The 16,993-nt window shown below is 44.4% G+C and overlaps 1 protein-coding gene across 1 annotated transcript in view; it reads right to left on the bottom strand.

The window, feature by feature from the left end:
* PRSS12 (protease, serine 12) overlaps nt 1-15,775 on the bottom strand; it is a 33,492-nt gene extending 17,717 nt beyond the window's left edge. Inside the window, exons 1-6 of the mRNA XM_023536969.1 lie at nt 15,054-15,775; nt 14,557-14,707; nt 9,662-9,840; nt 7,831-7,972; nt 4,895-5,091; nt 1,690-1,831 (exon numbers count right to left, since the gene is read on the bottom strand). Of these exons, the coding sequence (XP_023392737.1) occupies nt 1,690-1,831; nt 4,895-5,091; nt 7,831-7,972; nt 9,662-9,840; nt 14,557-14,707; nt 15,054-15,063 (821 nt within the window). The 5' untranslated portion in view covers nt 15,064-15,775. The remainder of the gene's footprint in view (nt 1-1,689; nt 1,832-4,894; nt 5,092-7,830; nt 7,973-9,661; nt 9,841-14,556; nt 14,708-15,053) is intronic.
* Between the last annotated feature and the right edge of the window lie 1,218 nt (nt 15,776-16,993).

A 16,993-nucleotide genomic window follows, 5' to 3' on the forward strand; every position in this document is an offset into this window, starting at 1 on the left:
CTAAATTCGCAGTTTGAGTTGAATGTAAAATGAACTAAATTGTGATAAGTAAAAAGCAATGGAACGCACAGGAAGAAAGCAAAGTGAAAATGCACTGATGGACACACTTAGACTCTTTTCCCCTCCTCAAGTGTGGCTCAGACACACAACTCAAGGATCAACTTTGACCTCTCCCTTTCATATGTCCAAAGGTAATACTAAGCATCCTGGATCATGTCTACGAAAAAACTAAATGCATGATCAAGAAAATAGTCTCAGACAGCAATATACTTCCATGGCTGATTTTAAATAAGAAAATTTACTGAGAAGGTGATGTAAGAATAATAATATACATATTTTTTTCAAACGGAAAAAGGAGCGTTAGAAATGTAGTGAGCAAAGAAAACTTAAATCATTGACTAAATTCACACAGGCGCCTAATGCAGACTCTTCCTGCCTTCCTCTGTTACCCGTGCTTTGAAAGCTGAAAATCTGTATCACATGCCAATGCTGAACACTGAAAATTTTATCATAAATAATGGACTCCTTGACCACAAGACAACTGGAATTGCAACTAGGTCCAAAACTGAGCCGTAAATTATGGTATCTGAGTAACAAAACTCAAACTGAACTAAAACTTTAGAAAAAAATGAACTTTTATTAAAAATATACTCTTGAAAAATAAAAATGTATTCTGCATAGGAATAACCAGTTCAATTTATCACTATTAAGATGCATAAAGATATATAATGAAGAACATGTTTTAAAACCTAAACCACTATTAGTACTATGAGCTAGGCACTTTACTATATTAGCTTGAATTTCATAACCCTCTAAATTGTAATATGCTCTAGATATCTGCAATTCTAAAATCAATAGCTGCGGTGTCTTCACAATCACCTGAACACATGCACAAAGCCTCAGCACCGCTGGACTGCTGTCGAGGTCTCCGAGGTAGTGACCTGCCTTGCTGTTTCAGTCTAGTTAGCGCCCCACTGACACACTATAACTCCTGCCTGAGTGAAGTGTGTTGAGCACATGTGCTCTCGCCAAGAGACACACTGGAGCCTCCTGACTCAGGAGCACTAGGCAGCACCTTAGCGCACTGCTTGGGGGCCGTTTGAAACAGTGAAATCATCAACAAAGAAAGCACAAAAAGGCAAAGGGACAAAAGGCACTAAGTAGTCTGCAAAGAAGCCAACTGTTTGCGAGGAGGAGGGCTGGAAGGGGAGGCAGGGATCGCCTTGGACATCAGCTCTAGAAGCGATGGCTCAGGACTGGCTAATCTGCCGTTCTCGGCGACTTTATGGAACATAAGGACTGTGTATAACGAGCTTCGGCTAATTTTAATAACTCTACAGTGTCTCAAATGGCTACGATATTGAAACACACATCACAGAAGAAAGGTTAACACCTCTGCCTGATGGTAGTATTCAGAATAGTCGAGGGTTATTACACTATTTTGTCATTAAAGAAAAGCTACAGGTCTTATGTGACATAGCGTCTATTTCTTGTGAGAAGATAGAAAAATTTAAATAGACTCTACTTAGTATTCTTTACAATTCTACACTGAATCGGCATACTGTCAGTATTTCAACTGCACAATATAAATTAAGAAATAACGCATTAGAACAAAGCTTAGACAATCAAAAATTTAAAAAATCAGAAGTGTCCATCAAGTAACCATCCCGAATAATCAAGGCTCCTCACTTGTAGCCGAGCTGGCGACAGGTCACAGCTGCGTCCTTGTCAGTCCACCCGTCATCGCAGACTGTCCCCCACTGGCCGCTGAGAAACACCTCCACGCGTCCCTCTTTCTTATTTTCTCCGTCCACCAGTCTGATGGGAAAACCTGGGTGGCGATGCCAAACAAGCAAACTGAGCTAAAGCGTGAGAGACTTCATAAGATACGATTTGTTTTTAAAATCAGCTATAAAATCAGCTGGGCTGGGAGGACATCGACAAAAGCTGCATCTGCTTTCGCAATGTATTCTGAAGCTTTTGAGGTCGTAGTGCTCAACTTCGTAGTCCCAGCAGTGGGCACAGTGCCTGGCACAGAGAGCACATGCAGTAGCTGTTTGGTGACAGGAGGAAGGAAGGGAGGAAGGAGGGGGAGGGAGAGAGGGAGGGAGTAGGGGGAGGGAGAGAGGGAGAAAGGACAGGAGGGAGGGAGGGAGGGAAAGAAAGGAGAAGAAGGAATGAAGTGTACTGTAAAATTGTGAATGACTTTATTACCACGGCTTCTAAACAGTAAGACATTAACTTAGAGCTTAACTTAGAGTTGTTTTACTTCGTGTCTGTTTATCCTTGAACAGAGCTAGAAAATTTACTCCAGAGCTAAGACTTTTGGGAAGGTTTAAATAGATATATTCTTGGCATGTACAGGTAACTTGAAAGCTGGAGGAGGGAAAAAAAAGGCAGGCAGCTAACAGGAGCATCTCAGACCTCCTGTCCACTACTTATTCCAAAGGAAGGGCTTACTCATAAAAATTATTAAGATATAAAAGTGGAGAAGCTGATCTCAAGCAAACTGAGGTTTTTCTAAGTTATGCAAACGAAATGATTTGTGGAGTCTGACATATCTCTATGACACCAGTAACTACGGTGTTATTTCCCTGGGAGCCCACATGGTAGCTGGCACACTGTCACGGGGTAAGTTGTGGGGTCACTGGGGTGGGCCGTCATCCAGTAGGACTGGTGTCCCTATCAAACGGGAAGATGCGGACACGGAGATGCACTGAGGGGACATGGGGAGGAGATGGCCGCCTCCGAGCCATGGGTGGGGCCTGCAGCAGACCCTTCCCCTGCAGCCCTGGGGGAACCCACCTGCCACGCCGTGACCCCGGCCTCCCAGCCTCCAGACCGAGACCACAGAACTCTGCTGCTGAAGCCGTCTGCGGCGCCTGGTGACAGCAGCTCACCCTCACAGCCCTCACGGGCTAACACGCGTGGGTCAGGTCTCCAGCTGCAAGGCCCCCCAAGACCCACCGGTGAGGATGCGGGGAGGGCGAAGGGATGGGAACTAAGGAGGCGAAGTGTGCGGTGAATGAAGAAAACATCGTCTAATACCGTTTAAACCAACACGTGAATTACTAAACGGACACTGGTTAATGAAAGAACGCACTGCTGGCAAGACAGACAGCCGACCGTGACCCCTCGGATCCGTTTCCGCGTGCCCCTCCTTTGTTACCCCCAGAGCTATGGGCCCCCTGGTTTCTGTCTGCTATCACACCTGTTTTCTGGGACAGGCATCCCAGCAGAATCAACTTCCACACACTTCCCCCAATTCGCGTAGGCATTAACTGCATTCTTACTAGAATTGCCTTTATTTACCTATAATATTGCTTTTGAGCAGTCCATCCATCACGGACCCAAATTTAGAAAGTGTTGATTGAATTATTGCTAATTTTGACAACAGTTTTATTCACAAAGTTAAGGTCCACAGGTTACTCTTTAAATAGTGAGAACGTTAACAGTCCAACAGCTCATGATCGTCATGCCAAAGAGGTAACGAATTTCTATTTGCTTAAGTGGCGTTGTTTATATTACCATTATATATCTCAAGAACCCTAGAATTAAAAAGATTTTCAGGAAAAGATCAGCTGTTCTAACCACATGGATATACTTAACCACGCAGACCTTCAGGAAAGTCAGGTTACGTATTTTGCATAGTGTTTATGATGTTCTGTCACCCGGAGTACTGATGGGCTGTGCCTGAATAGATGACTCCGTGACCCAAATACCTGGTACCTGGGTCTGAAGGATCCACTTCTGGAAAAGAGGTTCTATTGCCCCGAACACACACAACCCTTCATCATACAACACTCCATCGGAAGACAGGAGCAAGGCAGGAGAACAGAAAGAAACGAAATTGGAAATATGACCTATGAGGGGTGGAGTAAAACGATGTGCTTGTACGTGGCCTAGCGTGGGGCTGGCACAGCGAGGTGCCCTGTGCTCGGAGCCCGGGGCCCCGTGGGGTGTCGGACGCCACCGGACAAACCGCGGGGCACGGCGCGCTGAGCCCGTGGGCATCGCTGTGTTATAACAGGGTGATTTAAGCCTCACGGTCTCAAAACAGGAGGATAAAAGGGGTTGATTCAACCCCAAGGTGAAAAGCAAGCACTACTTGTGGTTATTTTAACATCTGTTCATACACACATGCGTTCGCGCGCGTGTGCACACACACAGACACACAAAACGACGATATATATAGATACTGTGTATGTTATGTGTAATATTACACATTCTGCCCTCATCAGAAGTTTGGTCTGTCAAGGCTCCATGGTAGTTCTCCGCTCAAAAGAGGACCTTTATCCAAAATATTTCAAGACTGTTAGACGAGCTAATTACCTTTATCCAACTACAACTCCAAAGGGGTTTGGAGATGGGGAGAGGTGAAGGTCCCAGAAGCGTTCCTGGAGGATCGGGGTAGCGTGGAGAGATGGGGGGCTGTTCGTTCCAGTGAGTCCACTTAAGAGTCCACTGGGAACGTGAAAGGGCTAGGCCAGGCCCGAGCCATGGACGGACAGGGACACAGGACTGAAGAAATGTATCATGGGAGTTAGGAGAGCTATGTATCGTTTTGATTTGTAAAATCCTGTCTCTAATAGTTCATTAGAATTCAAGGTACATGAGACTCAGAAGAGGGACCAATGAGCAGGAGAATGGACATCGCAGCTTCCTTTATCCATCTCTCAGACGGATAAAAGTAAAATCACTTTAGGAGTATAAATTTTATAACAGTGGTAGGAAGATTCAAAAGATTGTTTCTCTGAAAGCAAAGTACTGAAAATGAGGACGTTGTGGCAAACAGGCTACAAGGCTGGATGCGAGAGGCTTCCCACTGCGGGTGGGCACACGGAGGCACCCGGGGCCACCCACTCAGGGACGTGCAGAGCGGGGCGGTCCTCACCCAGAGACGGCCTGTGTCCCTCGCCGCCGGGGTAGCAGGCCAGAGCCACGTCCTCCCGATGGCTGCAGTCATGTGCTCCCCACTGCCGCCTGGAACACTGAAGGAAGCTGGTTTCCTTTCCCGAGCAGCTGACGTCATCCAGCCACACGGGTCCTGCGGGCTCCTTAAAGTGGTGTGCAGCGGCCTGCCGGCCGTGTCTGTGGCAATAAAACACAGACGCTGCGGAGAGCTGCCGCCTCTGGTTTCCAGAAACCACAGCAACCACGGCACAGAAAACGCCCTAATTAAGTGTCACGACTTCAGAGGATGAGCGTTGTCTCCTATCTCCGGCCTCGGAGATAAACGTGTGCTGCATCACACGTTTTGATCATTTGGACAAATTTTTACTGATTCAGTCGGTAAGTCACGGATAATAACTAAGCCTTCTTCCTCATTCATTCTTGTGTTTTATCTGCGGTTTAACTCACCAACCAGAGAGAACACAGAGCTCAGCCTCAAATCCCCGACCATGGGAATAACACGATGGACCAGAGGGTGAGAACGCTTATCTGCACGGGCCTCTGATGAGCCTTCTGAGCTCATCTCATTTCAGCATCTCCAGGCCTCACAAGTGAAAAGTGTGTGAATTCAGTGATTCCTCAAGCACTGTATCCAATCCAGGATGACACTTCAGACTCCAGCCCAGCAAAATCGGAATAACGACAAGGTTCTCAGCTTTTCATAAGGTTACATAAACTTAATTTTTAAAACTTTTACGAATTATATTTGTGTTTCAATTGACTTTATTTGTAACACTGCACTACAAAAAACCTAAATGGATTATAATTAAATGAATATGCTACATAAATGAGACAGATCTGCAAAATAAAATTTGCTAACTCAGTCAGTATGAACCTTTAAACCTTCATTCATCCTCTCCCCAGTTTTGTTTTTTTTGGTCTATAAAACCCAAACCTCCAGAAACCACGGAGCTAAAGGACATTTAAGATGTCTTTCAGTTCTGAGACTCCATGTAATTAAACTCTTAGTCATAAACTCTATGTCAATCACATCCCTTAATGGATGTTTTTATTATTTCTGTAATAAGAATATAAAGAGATCTTTCTACCTGGCATGAATTTTCCTAATCCCTTTCCTATGCACTTATTTATTAAGTTTACTTAACAAAGTAACATTTTAATAAATAAAAACAGTATTAACCATTCTAAGATCTCCTATTTTGCTGACTAATCAAGTCGTAGTTAGGAAAGTAATTAACCTAACCACCGCATTCGACTTATATCATTCTTCCACAAAGTACATCGCTCTGATTACCAGCCGTCCGTATCAGCAACACAACAGATCACAGCAAGTCCTCTCACTTGTGATTTCCTTTGTATGAAAAAACCCAGATTCAACAACCTTTCCCATTCCCAAAAATCCTGTGTAAACTAAAAAGTAAATGTAACAGATGCCTGTTTTAACACAATCATTTAGAACTTTTACAAAAATTTTTGAGAATATTTTAGAACAATTAAGTTCTGATATGCTGCAGATGCGAGAAAAACTGAATGGATTTGTGTAACAAAATAAAATATGGAGAAAATACCAGTGTTACTCATTTGTTTTCCTTAATAAAGAAAATATCAAAATAGTACATAATGGTATTTACGAATCTTTCTAAATCTGTGAAAATGAGATATAGTCTTCGGTCTAATGGATTTACTTAAAGACGAAATGACATTTATTAAGTAATTCTTATTAATTAAATATCAATATTTATTTGGCAGGTATGTCATATCCTTTGACTCTGTAAGTGTAACTAAACTGCCCATGAAAATTCAAAATACTGAGCAATAACAAGCATTTATATCTTTATGATAGCATTATTTATAGCAGAAAAAACTAAACTTACCTTAATATTAAGTAAATTATGGTATAAACATTCGATAGATAGTATGCTGTCATTAAAAATTATGACTAGTAAAATAAAGGTTAAAAATATGGATAGAAAAATTGCATATCTATTACTAGAGCTATTATAAAATTATACACACAAATTATAATAATAATAATGATGATGTAAGAATGAAAAAATAATGGGTAGTTTTTATTTTTCAAACTTTTGCTCATACAAATTTAAAAATATATACTTAAGTGTGGCCATGCCTAGCTTGAATGTAAGCACATTTTTAAGGTTTAATGAATATTGCAATTAGCTTGATCTCAAGGCAAAATGAAATAATTTTGCCGATTTTTCAAGCATGACATAGAAATCTGGACAACCTTAAAGAAAAGGCATTCATGGGCTCCATTCAAATATTAGCTCAAAGGCATCAAACTGCAGTTACTTTAACCAGTGTAAGCCTTTGCTCTGGAATGCACGGCATGTGTGACATGAAATATATCGCCCAAAGTGCGCTACTCAGTGTGAGGTCAAGGGTGAGATCCAAAAGTCACCTCACGACGAGAAGGCTGTTTTTCTCAAATAAAGTGATAATTATCATCACTTTCTGAGAAAGGGAATAATGTAATCCCAGAGCACTTGACACTGGACTTCTCTGCAATTTTAGAGACAATGATGTCAGAACTAACAACTACCAATAGCAGGGATGTGTGAGAATAAAATCGAGCATTCACAGCACACAGTCTTACTTGAATCGACACAAAGGGACCTAAAAGTCACCCTTGGTTCGAACCAATTATTCAAGAAGAGGGGTGGGGGAAGGAAAGGTAAATGAGAAAAATAGCAAGACGTGGTTATTCATCATCATAGAAAATGTTACTGTTTTCCATTTTTGTACTTCCAGGTATAGAGGAGACAGGCCGGTAGGTAGGGAGGTAGATGACAGAGAACGTGTAGTTTTAGTATTACAGAGATTAACAAGTGAGGACTACAAAGTCAGACCTTAAAAATATAATTTGGCATCTAGCTGCCTCCTATCAGTGGGCCTTACTTAAATCCCAGCTGTCGGCAAACCATGTATGTATTCAGCTCTGTCCAGCCATCATCGCAGACGGTCCCCCACTGTCCCCTGTAATACACCTCCAGGCGACCCTCATGGCTGTCTTTCCCACCTGCAAGTCTGAGGGCCCCATCTGTGAGAAGAAGGAGACAAAGACGAAGCAAATCAATTCTCAAAAAAAGGGCAAAACCACATTTTTATTTCACTAGAAATATCACCATATGTAGGCCTCTCTCTAGGCCTTTTGGTAAATTATTTCGAGACTGCAGTCAACGACCTGAGGTCACTGGATTGTTTCTGAGTATGACATAACACATATCTGTGCTAACAAAACATTCTTTCTTTTTTATTTGTACTCTTATTCTCTGAGTAGAAAAATGTATTGATAGCATTCCAAAGTAGCTGTTTAGATATCTCTGGATTAAACAATATTTGGGAAATTTCCTATGGCTTCAGTCTCAAGTCTGAGCAGTATTAGTTATTTAATCTTAAAAAGTAAAAAAAAAAACAAAAAAAAAACACACAGTAACTTAGAAATAGTTCAAAATTTTAACTGCAAATGAAAAATAATAAAGTACAAGGACAGACAAAGCTATTCTGGTTTAAGAATGAGTGCTCTATCACGTCAATGCGTCAATGCATTTATTATTCCCGAGGCATTAATAAATTATAAAAACCGAGGCACAGGCCTCGCCTTTGTTCTTTTACTGATAATACAGACCTGAATTTGAATCTTACGAACTCAATGACTCAATGGATCATTAGTTCCCAGAGAATCCTATAAAGCGATTCTGGGCACATATACAATAAATTTATCCCCTAAAAAGTAGATTTAAAACCCATTTCCATCCTAAATAGTCCAAACACTCCCCAAATAAAACATAAATAATCTTGGGTAAAGGTCATACTTTTCCTGAATCTCTGGAATCTTTTAAAGCAGATGGAGGTCTCTGAACAACAGAATCACTTGTCATATTTACTGTCTGCAAAGCTCTGTTGCTGTCCCAGACTATCTCATTTAAAAGGCAAAAATGGAGATTCACGCTGATGACATGCTCTGGCTTAATGTCTCGTGTCAATTTCATATTTCTATTGTGCATAAATGTGTCGCTCTGCTAATAAAAGCAACAGCGTGTATAGAGCTATGTAAATAAAAAGGTATAACTTCAGCACTAAAAAGTTTTTCTTCTGATTTTTTTAAGAGAAAGAGAAAACTCAAATTTTGTTTCTTCAAATTCTTTTTACTACAGAAACAACAGATTTGTGATGACCCAGCTTCTCCTGCTTGTCCATTTCCCTCTTCTTCCTCCAAAATATGTAAGAACACACACGAAGCACATCCCCCAGCACTCAGACAGGCCCTCCTTACAGCACATGACACGTCCTGACAGCACGCAGAGACCCGGAACAGTCTGAAAACTGCGCACGGTAGAGCTAGCTTGGTTTCTCTGGGAGTCCGCCTCATCAGGACCCCGGCGATGCAGTTTTAACAGCTGCACACATACTCTGAGCGTCAAGTGTAAAGATGTAATGTCTGAAGTTTACCACCACACACTTGATTACTATGTATTGCAATAAAGTCATATTTTCTTATCCAGCTTTACAGGGCTGTATAGCCTTTAACTGACAAATCCAGAAATATCTATGAATTAAGGAGACAGCGTTTTAATGCATAATTTGTTAGTTTTTGTTGTTGTTGTTGTTGACTTGGGGGATCTATCTGTATGCTCCTTTAGTCATATTATCCAAACTGAGAAAGGGGACAGGAAGCTCCAGCAGAGCTGGGGCCAGAGCCGCTGGGTCAGAGGGCTGAAGCTCTTACCCGTCAGAGGGGTGCAGGACACGCCGGCGTCTTCCTTGTGGCCACAGTTGTGCTCTCCCCACGAGCTCTTTGGACACTGCTCGATAGCAAGCTCGTTGCCCGTGCAGCGCACTTCATCCAGCATGACCGGGCCGGACCCTTCCCCAAAATGCGCGCGGCTCCACGCTTTGGCAATGCCGCTGGACAAAGACGAGAATTCGGGTTAGACGCCGACTGCTGGCCTGACCTGCTTCCTTTGCCCCTGGTAAAAGCCTGATGGTGATTATGCCACACTTGCCCTCATCAGTTCACTCCGCAGGTCGCATGTGACCTGCCGCATGTTGTTTGTTTGTTGCTCTTTATATTCTCGACCATCAGAAATGTTTCCAAGGCTATGAGTTATGCCCCGATACTTACTTTCCCTTTTTCCATTAGTAATGGAACTGCAGATTTTTAGGAGGGCAACTGCTGAACAGGATAAAAACCACATTTCTCAGCCTTCCCTCCTTTTAGATGACTACGGTTGTTTGTCTGTTTTAAAACGTACATAAATCTATCATTTTAAACTTTTTTAAGTGTATACATAGTTCGGTGGCACTAAGTACGGTCACACTGCTGTGCAAGGGTCATCGCCATCCATCTCCAGAACTTTTTCATCGTCACAGCTGAAATTCTGCAGCCATTTTAGGTGACTAAGCTTTGACCAATGATATTTAGGAAGAAGTGTCATGTGTCACTTCCAGGAAACGTCCTTGTTTCACTTCCTCCTTCCTCCTTGTTGAGGTGATGGCTGGAGCTTGAGCAGCCACCTTGGGCCCTGCTCTAGAGGAAACTGATTAATGCCAGCAGATATGGAAACGAACTTAGAGAATGCCGGAAGCTGGAGAACACAGGAGGAGGAGGCAGGGTGACTGACGCCGGCCATGCGGAAGCCAGAAAGAAATGTCAGTGGGTACAGTACATTGAGCCAGGATTAGGTGCAATGAGAATACCAGGGAACAATATGAGAGAATATAGAATTGATCCCAAACTCGTAACAGAAACAAAAATAAATTCCAGATGGTTCGAAGACCTAAATATTGAAAGAAGGAAGGGGGTGAGGAGGCAGGCAGGCGAAAAAGTTACTAGAATAAAAAACAGTTCCTATAACCTTCAGGGGCGGGGCTGGGTAAGACTTCCTGAGCAACATTACACACCCGGAAGTCAGAACACAAACACTAAAAATGTTAAATTTAATCGCATAAATTTCAAACTGCTGTACAGCAAAATGCACCATAATCAGAATCAAAAGGCAAACAAACTGACAATCTGGAAGAAGTATTTGAAATATGTAACAGCAACCAAAGGGAAAAAAAAAAACTCCTAGAAATTAATAACAACCAAAACAATCTACACACACACAATAGGACAACGGAGAAGACCAAGCTGTTCACACACACACAAAATATCCTGGCAATGGACCGTATAAGATGCACAACTATAATGGCCAAATTAAAACAATAATAATGCATTCTTATCTATCACATTTTTAGATAGTTTTCAAGATTAGTATTATTCCGACACAATATTTAAGCTGAAGGTTACAACTCAAAGTTTTTTAATCCCAAGAAAAAATACCAACCAACCTTAAAATCACTTACTGGCCGAGAGTGATTCGAGACAGGCTGGGCGGAGTAACTGAGGCGTACTGTAATTCGAGTGTGTTAAAGATAACGTATGCACTCTTCCAAAGAGCATGTGGGTGTTTTATTTTCTTCCTTATATAGTTCCACATTTTCCATTGTTTATAAACATTATTTTAATGATCACGAAAATGGTTAATTGAAATAAACTCATCAGAAAAAAAACTAACGATAAATTAGAGGACAAAAAATTTAGGAAACTATAACACAAACTAGGTTTTCTAGCTCATTTTTGAGGTTACTCAAATTGAGTGATAATATTTACAGGTGCACACACTCCTTCAGCCAGTCACCGGTGTTTCCTGATGCCGAGACGGGGCTGGCCTTCTGGGGGATCCCCAAGAGCTGACGACTGCCCTGCGAGAGGTCCTGCAGCGCCGGGGGGAGCACACGGGGCTCAGGGCTGGAGGTCAAGGCCACGGAGTCGGACAGCGCTGCGCTGCGCTGCTCTCTGCTCTTCCTCCACGGAAGCTGCGCCCACGCCAGCCCTGGCCGTTCGCGTGTGGCAGCTGTCCCCGTGTCACCTACTTTCTCGGCCTCTGACCACAGGACACACGTGTGGAGGAGAGGGGCTCTGATACAGCACGGCGCGATATTCACTTACTTTCTGTGAAGGCACCTGACCCATAAAACAGCAAGCCCCATAAACACTGAACTGATTCTGTCTGATCCTTATCCAAAACATTCTTACACGTATTTAGCTAATCAGATTGTATTTGGATAAAGTTGTTGTTGTTTTTTTTCACAGAAAAAGACCAAATAAATAGCACTATCTGACTAACTCAATCTCCAGGCCCAGCAACTACTATGAAAAGACAGGCTAAAGCGAGGCCATCGTCCCGTGCAACCTAATTATGTCAGGTGATAAAAGATGGGTCTTTGAGCTGCGGTATCAGCTTCTGACATTTGTACCCTGTGGATAAAAGAACTCGTTTTTAATGCTCGGTCCCAGACTTCTCTGCGGAGAACCACTGACCCTCTGCGAGAACGGGACACTCACCGGCCGCCGTGCCCGGTCCCACGGCATCGTGAGCACTAACTCATCCACCCCTCCCGCAGCCCCGTGCCACGGCCCCAGATATGCAGAGAAGAACCCCAGGCCCAGAGTTAAGCGGCTTGCCCGCGTCACACGGTCGCCCCACGGCCTGGCCCGTCTGGCGGCCCAGCACAGAGGGCGCTGCTACCCTCCCGCCTCCAGGGCCTTTCCCGCGACGTGCCCACCGCACCTCACGCACGGCCCATCGGCACACCTTCGTTTTCTGCCAAAAGTTCACTTTCCTTTCTGTGCTGCCCTAGTCTCTCAGTCGTATATGTGTATTTTTTAATTAGCACACGGCTATTTGCAAATAGTGTGACATGACAATAAAAATCCTCCATTGGGAGCCATTAACCTCCAGATTCTGGCTCTCACAGGACCACGTGACTTCTGGGAAATCTGAGAGGTTCGCCATCCTTATAAGGATCTTAAGCAAGGTCTCTTTCCTGAGGAGTAAATCCATGTACCAGGTTATCTTTATGGTAAAATTTATAAAACATTTTGAAACATTAATAAACAGTAAAATAAAAGAGCAAAGAAACATTTTTTAAAAAAGCAATCTGTACCAGAAGAATTTTATTCTGATCACTCGATAATATAATTTTATATGATAACTTTAGAACCAAGAATAACCTATGAGGTGTTCAAAATTTTGAAATTCCTATGCACCTATGGCATAGACACACAATAAAACATAACGTCATAGTCCTAGCTATGCTGTTAAGAGTTTTGAAAGACATAAAGTGCTTTAATGTTAAGTGCATAAAAGGAACTCTAATTAAAATGCGTCCACCTGAAACTTCATTGTGCACATATGAATTCTCGAATTCAATTTTGTAAAATCTGGCTGCCTCCTCGCCTGCTCCTCCTCTTTCTCCGCGTTCTGGGTGAATCAAATTTCAGCATCTTAAGTACAGTAATTCTTCTTAAATTTAGGAAGCTTGCCAGCTACCAAAATCTACAGACGCCATTAAAGGATCAGGGTCAACTGAGACAGCACCTCACAGAGAGGCTGTACTCACGACTGCAGGGAGGCATGACGTAGTGCTCCTCTGGGAATTCAACATGGCACGCACGACCGAGACAGAATCTGCTCAGGAGCGAGCCATATATCGAGACGAGCAACGATCCAGATGTCAGCCATTAATCACGTGCCACTTAATCTGAAAGCACTGTGCCTTTAGGGGAGCAAACCGATTCTAGAGGAAGAGCAGTTGCGGAATATTGCTTTAATGCGAATTTGTGAGAACTACAAAATCAAGTTAAAGAAAGGCTAATGGACGACGTCTGCTGAGAGCCTCAGAGCACTTACACAAAACAGATCTAAAAGAAGTTTCCACCAAGCTGGGGGGCCAGCTGCTGCGCAGGCCTGTGGAGGGCCTTTGCTGCCTTGCGTTATCTGGGGACATTTTCCATTCTCATCACTTCTCCAAACATGAATCCCCTCATGCAGAAGACAGCAACGAGCTACTGCTTGAGAAAGATGTAAATACCTAAGAAGGAATCCACACACAAGGCAGCATTAAAGCAGCCTTCCTCGTGAGTCTATCTGTAGAGATGTAAAATACAGATTCTTTCTGTGTAATAGACTGCTGTTTGTCATCATGGTTTCTGTTTAAGAGCTGTTTATGCAAGTGAAAAAAAACTCGCTCTCAAGAGAACGTGACATCACCCATGGAGGCCGAGGGAACATGGGTCCTCACACGGTCTGTGTCACACACGCTTCGTCTCCCTACTCGAATGGGCATCACTCCCCTTGGACAGTGATGAACACCTTTTGTTCTAAGCACATACCCACCAAATAAGGAAGCAAAGGTCAAATTTTAGACAAACTTCGAGGGAGAAACTGGACTTTGGCTGAAGCCCAACAACGAGTTTCCCCATGTGACTGACAGGTCGCTGTGGCTGACAAGACTGGTCACACCCGAGAGTGCTGTTAAGACTGCTCGGGAAACGCATCACAAGATTCTTCAGGACATGACATCAACGGAACTCAGGTACAAACAGGTGAGGTACAGGGCAGGCCAAGTTCTCCCCAGGGAGCCTGCGGCCCAGCACGGAGATGGAAGTGAGGCTCTTCCTGTTTGTCGAGGAAGTAAACATGCAGTTTAAACACATGGCACCTGCCTTTGGGAATGGGAACAACAGATTCAAACGCTTAAGCAAAGCAAAACAAAACAAGGGCGAGGGAAACAAACCTCAGGCCCAGCTGCCTGCAGATCACTTCTGCATCTGCGTCGTCCCACTGGTCGTCACAGACGGTCCCCCACTGCCCAGCATGGTAGAGCTCCACGCGGCCCTCGTGCACACTGCTCCCGCCAGCAAGGCGCAGGACAGGGGACGCGGGGCCTGGGCCGTGGGAAATGAAAACAAACAGCCACGCTTTACACAGCGATGAGACCAGGTATTAGCCTATTTCTCTGCCATTCTCAATAACTAGATAGTATTTATTAAGCCACTTCAGTCAGATGGACATATATACACATGTCCAGTATCTTTTATGATCATCTCAACCAATTAAAATACTCCAACTTGAATTACATTCACGCGAACGGCTCTTAGGAAGTAGTAGTCTGAGTTCTTCCTTCCCCGGCAGCCTCAAGGGACACACTCCAAACTTCAAACTCAAGAATACCATGAGAATTGTGCTGATGACACTGATTGTTTTATTTCCAGTAACTTGAGCATTACCGACCTGTCATCATTAAGAATGGCACTGACGTCTGTCCCACACTTGTTCTCAGTACAGAAGTGTGTTCGCATCTGTAGAAACCAAGTCGAAGTCAACGTCTAGCACGTTCCGACAAGCTGGTGGACGGCAGGCCGGCAGCTTCAAACGCGATACGGAAATCCCTTTGGGTCTGCATCGGCTCCTGCTCGTTGACCCTGCTCAGAGCCACCAAGGCTCCCTATGGCAGGTCCCGTCCCCGTCCACGGTGCCCTCGTCGGCGTCTGAATCGCTCCACTCCTGGCTCGTCACTCAGCTACAGCCATGCTGTCTCCAACACACCTGACGTTGGATCCGTCTCAGAGTCTGCACACTCGCCAGCGACTGTTCCCACAGCTCGTCACAGGTTGCCTCCCTCTCACTGCCCTGTGACCCGGCTGATGCAGCACCCTAGGTAAGGTGCTTCCACCACTGCCTCGCGTGTCTTCCTTAGAGGGTTTACTTTGACATAAAGTTGTCCCTGATTTGATGGTGTACATGGCAACTCTCTGCCTCCTCAACTGGAACTGAAGACAGAGGGTGCCCTTCCCTGTCACTGTGTCTCTCAGGCTCCCCCCGTGGAGAAGGCACGAAATAGACACTGACTGAGTGGCTGGCAAGTGACAAAAGTCACCCACCCAAGGAGGAACGACCAGCACCGCCACCGTTCACGTGTGTCCAGCAGCAGCCGGGAGGCGCCTGCTGTGTGCGTGGTGTGGCCCCGCTTCTGCGGGGCCCTCGGTGACCTGGAGGTGCCCACCACCCAGGACGTGGACGGCGAGTGCAGACGGGAGGTCGCCGGGGAAGCTGCGCAGGCAGCCAGGCAGCTCGCCCACCACTGGGCCTGGGCGCTGCGTCTCTTCAGGAGAGGGCCGGCGGGTGACAGGTCTCGGAGGCAGAGGTGGCGAGGTGCGGCTCAAGGACAGAAAAGCACCAGAGCACAGCACGGAACGCATCTGGGAGACACGAGGCAGACTGGGTTTTCTGGGACAGAGGACTAAGGTGGCGGAAAGCACAGAACGGGCAGCACTTACCATTCGTAAAGGGATGAAGACGGGTTTACTAAGCACAACTGTCCGCGGCATTGATATTAGCTTACCATTAACTGATGGCTGAATTATGGTAGGAAACAAATTTGCATAAATTATTATGCTTATTTTTCCTTTAAAAAGCTTAGAAAATATAGAAAAATGATTTTAAAAATTGCATAAGTTTTTCATTATATTCTTCCCTGCCGCCCCTCAGCCTACCACCATAGAAAAAACAGAAAAACAACTTAAAATCACCTACGACCCAGAACCATGACGGCATGTTACCCAACATTTTTTAATGTTGTGTTTTATTTTAAAACATGCGGTTTTTCTGGTTGTATAAGTAATGGTGAAAATATAGAAAAGCTCATCAACATCCCACATCCTCCCAACAGACACGCAGAAAGCGCCTGCAGGAGAATTCGGAGATGGAGCTGACCCGTGCCACGCAGGGACCAGGGACACCCCGGCGTTTCCGCTTCCCTTCGTCGCCCACGGCTGCGCTCGTGCACGAGTGTCTCCTCTGTAGGTCCCGGGGCGGCACCGGACGACACGATGCCACACGTGACGTCCCATCTACAAGGCCCTGCTGCTGGCCGCCCCGTGCCTACGACATGGCGCTTGGAAGCCCTTACCCCAGGCAGCAGCTCATTTTATGGACTGTGCTCTCTACGACTCAAAGGAGGCTGCTGGCGCCGTGATCGTGTTTCATTCCGTAAGTTGAAAATATGTTGTTATAGTTGCTGTATTTTACATTTGGTTTTAAGATGATTTTGTTTTGATTCTATCCTGATTTTCCACAATGGATTTTCCATATGAAACACTAAAAAAGTATTTCACAGTACACAGTATAAAATATTTCTGTAAACAAATTAGATATAATAGAAAACATGCTAA

Source organism: Pteropus vampyrus, unplaced genomic scaffold (assembly GCF_000151845.1).
Source record: "Pteropus vampyrus isolate Shadow unplaced genomic scaffold, Pvam_2.0 Scaffold174, whole genome shotgun sequence".
Taxonomy (NCBI): Eukaryota; Metazoa; Chordata; class Mammalia; order Chiroptera; family Pteropodidae; genus Pteropus; species Pteropus vampyrus.